We start from the raw sequence: 6863 nt of genomic DNA, 5'->3' as shown, positions 1-6863 counted from the left end.
AAGAAGATTAATGAACGACATAAATTTTTTTTTTATTAAACCGAGCCTCGAATAGCTTGCTAACAGTTTGATTCGTTTATATCCATAAATACATATCATGTGTATTTAATGATAAATTTTTTAATACAGTAAATATTTATATAAAAATTTTATATTTTTTAAATGTTTTTTTTATTTCAAAAAATCTGTGTTTTTAATATTGAAAATGAAAATATATATTTATTTTGACACTTAAATCCCCATTTTCCCATTTTTTACAGAAGCCGATATTGCAGGAAAGAAAAATAAAAAGAGAGCACCCTATCTTATCAGAAGGCATTCGATTGAAACAGTCGATCGATTTCAGGAAGGAAAAAGGAGGGAGAAATGCGAATACCTTTCTCTCTCAGGTAAAATTCTTCTTTTTTATTCGTGATTTATGTATGCATTGCTTCAATTTTTCTCAAAATGCATGTGAAATGATTCTACATTTCTTGGAATCCTAGGGCTATGTGACAAATCCGTTTGCGCGTCCTTCCTGTTCTCGATGATTTTGCTGAAAGACCTGCTACGGTTTGTATCCATTGGAGCCCTGGTTCTTCATCTTTTCGCCTGCATGGGGTATGTGTATGCTTTCCAAATTAGCAAGGCATATATTGATTGCTATTCTGGGTGTGAGTCATTTTGCTGTTTTCTGTTTGGAATCATGGAAGGACCGAGTGGGGTCGGTGGCCTTACCTCGAAAAGGAATTTATTTTTTGATGTATATTTTTTCCATAATTCCTAGTTTCCTATAAATTTTTACTTTTGTTCCTCTCATTCCGAATCTGGGTCCGCCCTGGTAGGATTTCTTGATTTTTAGCTACAAATATGGATCATTAATGGTGGGATCTACTTGCACATCTTTGTGCATTGGTTTGGTAAAGTACCACCGATTTTTTTTTAATTGCATCTTACTTTATTTGGGTCTAATTAGATAGCCGGTGTATGTCTGTTCACTTCTCATGGTTTCGGTTTCTTTAAAGTCGAAACCCTTGGTTTCAGTTTAAAAGTTTTTCCAAACCAAAACTTAATCAATAATTCGGTATAGGATTATAACCGCGGCTTGAACCAAAATCCTTTTATATCTATGCGTGTGTGCCTGCGCGCGCATTTTGTTAGATATTATTTCATTACTTATTTTAACAAGTTTTTATTTCAAGTAAACATTTAACCTTATTGGATAAAGTAAATGTTTTTCTTTGGAAAATGAGATAATAGTGATGTATTTTATAAAAATAAAAAGTTTTTCAGTTTACATTTGAATTTGATTAGGTTTTCTTGGGTTTTGCTGTGGGTTCGAATTTCGATTGGGGTTTTTGGTTTAAAACACAAAAGACCTGTTTTGGTTTTGGTTTTGGTTTTGATTTTGGTTTTGGTTTGATCCATGAATTGAAACTAAATAATGCAAGCAGAACCAAACTTTTAAGTTTGGGTAGGACACCAAAATTCTTTTCTTTTGGGGATTCGGTAATCACGGTTTCAAGTTTGTTTCTCGGTCTCAGTATATCACGTATGCCTCGAAGATTTGGTTTATTGAAAAAGTATAATTTGTTTGGCTTAATTATGATCTCTCTTTGCTCAAAGATTCTAGCTTGACAGTGATGAGTGTTCTTTTTCCTGATAACTTCTAGATTTTTACTAACTCATTGCATAATTCACAAGTGGTTCGTAAAACTGTTTAAATAAAGATCTTACTATGCTCAAGTTGCTAAGGTCTTTTAGAAAAGTAAGACATTACCAATTTAATTTTAACGATCACTTGTTTTTTATTCAAAATAATCTTAATATGTATCATTATATCCCAAATTACTTTTAAATCTATTCTCTTTTCATGTTTTTCTCCTACCTGCTCGTTGATTTGGTTTTGTTTTCTCTTGATTTTTTTGAAGTCTACTTTTTTTGTTCGAACGCCGCAAGATCTTAATCTTGAGTTATGATTTTGGAGCATATAAACTACCAAAACATTTTATTGACTCTAAAAGCTTGTAAGATATTTAAGATGAACCTAGTCAAACGGGCATTTGATGTTTATTTTTATTTTTGCAAGTTTTTGTTTTATTTATTTGCATCATTATATAGAAAAAAAGGTAAAAGGAAAATAAACAATTGAAAGTGAGAATGGAATGTGGGTATGAGGGAATGTTCTTGCTTGGTGTCTTTGCTCCAAAATGTGAAAAGAGTAGACTGAATGTTTATTTAGAGTCGGAGTTGTAAAATTGTTATTGTTGCTTGACATGGGTGAGTGGGAAATGCCTGATATTTACAATTCTGGGAAACTTTAATGGCTTAATGAATAAAGTATCTTGAATGGGTGATATTAGCGCAACGGATATTTCCTGTCTGTAACCCTGGATTAATGATCCCTTTATGTCTAATCGATATAACCTTTATTGAACATCCCTATTGTGTATGAAAAAAGGTGAATTGATTGGCTAAAATGCATGGAAAAGACGATGTCTGCATGTGTTGCTTGAACAAAAAGTTAGAGGAATACGGTCTGTAGTATTGTTAGATTAAGTTGAATTCTTACAGCATGTAATACGATTTGGAACAGAGCAGTGGTTGTCTTGGGTGTGATACAAAACCCAAATTGATCTCCACAGCTGATGATCCTTTGAAAGGACAGAGTAGCCACGTTTGGAGAGCGTCAAAAACTAGCAGGTCAGAGAGTTTTTTTACCACCAGCACTTGTGAAATGGACAACAGTAATGCGTCATTCACACATGATGCCCTTGGTGCTAGCGCTTCTGTGAAATCATCTGAATTTGTTGATCATGGTAAGTTGATGACAGTTTTTACTCTTTTCTTCATGATTCATCTTTGTCCAAGTATTTTTATTATTATGACACTTGGTTTGTCGATCAGTGGAATCTAAGCACAGAGGCCTTTTTTGTTAGGTTTTCTTCTCTGGAATCAGAGTAGACAAAAATGGATAGGGAGTAAAAAGCCTGAGAATCGGTCGCAACAGCTCCTCGAGCCCAAATTAAGGTAAAATAATCTCATTTACCGTGTTTTGGCATAACTCAGCACCGTCGAGATATGAAACAACTTCAATAAACTAAGTTTTCAGAATCTTGATTTGCATAAGTACTATGCTCCTCTTCTCGTCTCTCTCTGTCCCTTCCCCCTCCCTCTAACCCTTGAATTCTTTTGGGGTTACACTTTGTATAGAATGTTTCTTCTACATACCACTGACCATGCAAACATCAGAACTAATAAAATTGTGACACAGAAGTATGAGAACCCCATAAGTTTTTACCATCTCTTGATGCACATTCTAACCCTGGCTCCACTCTTGATATTTCTGTCCAAGTCCTGTCTGTAATTCGCTAAAATTTTGTCTTTGCAGTTGGAATGCGACCTATGATAGTTTACTAAGCAGCAACAAGCCATTTCGTAAACCTATTCCCCTCGGGGTAAGTCTCTTCCCTTGTAGTGTTAATGTTTGTGTTTGTTTATCTCTTAATCTGTGCCATTATGATGGGTTCGACCATTAATTGGCAGGAAATGGTTGATTTTCTTGTTGATATTTGGGAGCAGGAAGGAATGTACGATTGAAGAAAACATAATTACTACTAAATCTATGTTGTAAATTGGACAGAGAATTGTTGTTGCATACCATAAAAATAATTATTGAAGTTGGATCCTTACAACTAAATTCCATCCTAATTACTTGCGATATGTTATTTCCGTTTGATATTCTCCGTCATGGATTATGTTTTTGTGGATAAATGCATATGGATTAGGAATTTATTCTTTCATATATTTAGATGCGCACTTGACACACTAATTATACACAAGAAAGTTCTTGTTGGAACATTTGTAGCTACCGTGGCAGTGCAACATCACTGTTGACTTGTGAGATGAGTGAAAAAATTGGAAGGTAACAGAGATGGAGCCACATAATTCTAGAAGAGGTGACAAAAATTTCATTAATGTTATTTTTCAAAAAAACCATTAACATAAAATAAATATTAAAATAATATTTATTGAACAATTATGTCTTTGGATCGGTGGGTTGATAGTTTTTATTATGAGAACATTGTATTATTGAAGTTAGAAACTTATATTTAAGAATTGGTGGGATCGAGTATGGTTTTGATTAATTAACGAGGGGACAAATTGTTTAAATTATTATATATATATATATATTTACATATATATATATATATATGTTGAAAATAAGAGTTGAAAATGTTGAAAATAAGTGTTTGATGATGTGTAAATAGTAAAAATATTAAATGTGTATTTTTGGACTCTTCTTAAATGAGGTTTTATAAATAGACCGCTCTATTTGTGAAGAATGACACAAATGAGTGAAGAAAATTTTTTAAAAGTGTGTAGTGATGTGATATACATAATTATTTAACTATACATCACATTATTACCGTAAAATTATGCAAATACATACCTATATTCTTAGTCTAAAAAAAATAAAAAAATTCTTATAAACGGTCATAAACGGTTAGTTTTACCCTATAAATAAGATTTCTCAAACATATTCAATCACTCCAAACTTTCTCTTCTTCCCTAAAAATTATTCTTCATCAATTTTTCTCTCTACTTGAAAAAAAAATAGAAGAAGAAGAAGATGGTTCTTTCAAGGTTATTTTTTTATAATTATTTTGGTTATTATACTCACTAGTCTTGTATTTATCAGAGAATATTCGCCTCACGATTTTTTTTTATTTTTAAGTATGTTTGTACTTATAGTTTATCCATTATTTTGTATTGTCATATTAATAAAATGTATTGTTATTTTTTCTAGTACCACCATGTCAAATTTGGCAAAGCTCGAATTCTTTGCGCTTGACATTACGGGAAAAAATTATATGTCATGGACTCTCGATGTAGAGATGCAGCTTGAGTAATTGGGTCTAAATGAGATCATTAAATAAAATGGTATCTCATCATAACAAGATAAAGCAAAAGCTATGATATTTTTACGTCGACATCTTGATGAAGGATTAAAATGTGAATATCTCATTGAAAAAGATCACATGGCTTTATGGAAAGGATTAAAGGAAAGATTAGAGCATTTGTAAGGCCCGGGATTATTTCATTTTAATTCGAGAATATTTAATTTGGGAATATTTAGAGTTTAGAATTAAATTCTAATATTCTTAAATGAATAAGGATTGAAATTGAATTAAATCGCTTTTCCGGGGACTGAATTGCAAATAGCCAAAAGTTCAAGGATTAAATTGCAAATATGCTATATATATCTCATTCTCCACTTGATTTATATCATTTTTCACGTGAAAATCATCAGAAAAGGAAGGGAAGGGCAGAAAATCGGCTGAACCATCCTCAACACCATTTTTGTCCCGTTTAAGCTCCGATAACTTGCGCTCCGGTTGTCAGAAATTTCGAATAAATATATATCTGCGATCACCGCTCCGAGACCTTCGTTTTGGTACAAGTTTCATTCATCTTTCTCAGACTTTATTTGTATGTTGAAGATGAAAATTTATGATTTTAAGATATAAGCATTTATGAGCTGTACCGATTACGTATTCGCAGACGGTTCGGAAAAAGACTATCGTTCGGATTTTATATGATTTTAGCAAGCAAAATTCGAACCCTACCCTATCTGATTATGATGCTTTTGATGTTATTGATATGAGATTATAAGTGATCTTGATTGTTGGATTGTTTTGGATATTGTTTGGATTGCCGGTTTGTAGCCGTTACGCCGTCGATTCGCAAAATGTCAAGACTTTGATATTATTGATTAAAAGGAGCATGGTTTGAGTTGCATCTGATCTTGAGTTATTTGATATGTTATTTCTCAGCTTTCATTCGAAGATTGACGACTCGAGAATCCCGATTCGAACCGAGAAGGAGTTGAAGCAAGGTTTTCTAGCATTGTATTTAAAATGAAGTTAAGAAGCTGAGCAGATTTTGACATGTTGTTGTTGATTGTATTTACAGATTTGAAGTACTTTCAGACTCGACATCGAAAGGTATAAATGACAGCTATCCAGATGGGATAGAACCCTCGAGATAGCTATTATTCTCGAGTAAATCACATACGTTCTTGCTATTGTTTTGTTATGTGCTTCTATGTGATTTATATGAGTTTTGATGCTTTGTTTGATTATGTGATTACATGTTCAAGATGTTTTACAGTCTTTAATGCATACAGCTTATGTTGCATTCATCTTGAACTCCAGCCTGTAAAGCATAAAGGGCAGATTAGTCTAGAGTGCGAAATGACGTTTGGAGAATTATAGTTGAGTGGCATGGATTGCAGCCTTCGCTTTCAGAGCCAGAAGACTCTCTATAATTGCACCAAAGTCAGAGGATTAAAATACTTGATGCCGCCTCGATTGGGAGTGTCGGCGGTTTGATAGTTATTTTATTCCTCGGGATCCCAAAGAACCAAGCTTTATTGATATTAGTTTTGATAGTCTATTCTTCAAACATGCATTGCATTTATTTTACAGCATTAGATGAGATGCTATTGTTATTGCATGTTTTGTTATTTATACTGGGATTTTATTCTCATCGGAGGTATCCGGCTATTGCTTTGTTTTGTATGTGTGCATGGCAATAGGTGGGGCAGGAGCTGGTCAGAAAAGACAGGGATAGCTCAAGATAGAGTCTTAGCATGTGAGGACACGGGTTTTAGCAGCACGACATGTACTTTGAGTTGATGAACCATGCTAGAAATGATACAAGAACATTGTATATTGTGGTTGAATACATGATAGTTTGTATATCTTGTGTATGGAAGCTTATAAGATGTTGTTAGATAGCATGTATCTTATTTGGTATCTTGTACAAGAGATTATGGTTTTATGTTTCCTCATTGATAGCAAAATGTTGCAGCAGAATTT

At 33.2% G+C, this 6863-nt stretch overlaps 1 protein-coding gene across 1 annotated transcript; it reads left to right on the top strand.

Moving 5' to 3' along the window:
- Positions 1-257: 257 nt before the first annotated feature.
- LOC140883599 (uncharacterized) lies at positions 258-3784 on the top strand. The gene is made up of 6 exons (XM_073290139.1): positions 258-389; positions 486-600; positions 2581-2798; positions 2919-3009; positions 3371-3437; positions 3526-3784. The coding sequence occupies exons 2-6, from the start codon at positions 527-529 to the stop codon at positions 3577-3579; spliced, it is 504 nt and encodes a 167-aa protein (XP_073146240.1). The 5' UTR covers positions 258-389; positions 486-526; the 3' UTR covers positions 3580-3784.
- The last annotated feature ends 3079 nt before the right edge of the window (positions 3785-6863 follow it).

Source organism: Henckelia pumila, chromosome 2 (assembly GCF_033568475.1).
Source record: "Henckelia pumila isolate YLH828 chromosome 2, ASM3356847v2, whole genome shotgun sequence".
In the NCBI taxonomy this organism is placed as follows: domain Eukaryota; kingdom Viridiplantae; phylum Streptophyta; class Magnoliopsida; order Lamiales; family Gesneriaceae; genus Henckelia; species Henckelia pumila.
The sequence above is the reverse complement of the archived record's forward strand: the minus strand, read 5'-3'. Positions and strand labels throughout refer to the sequence as shown.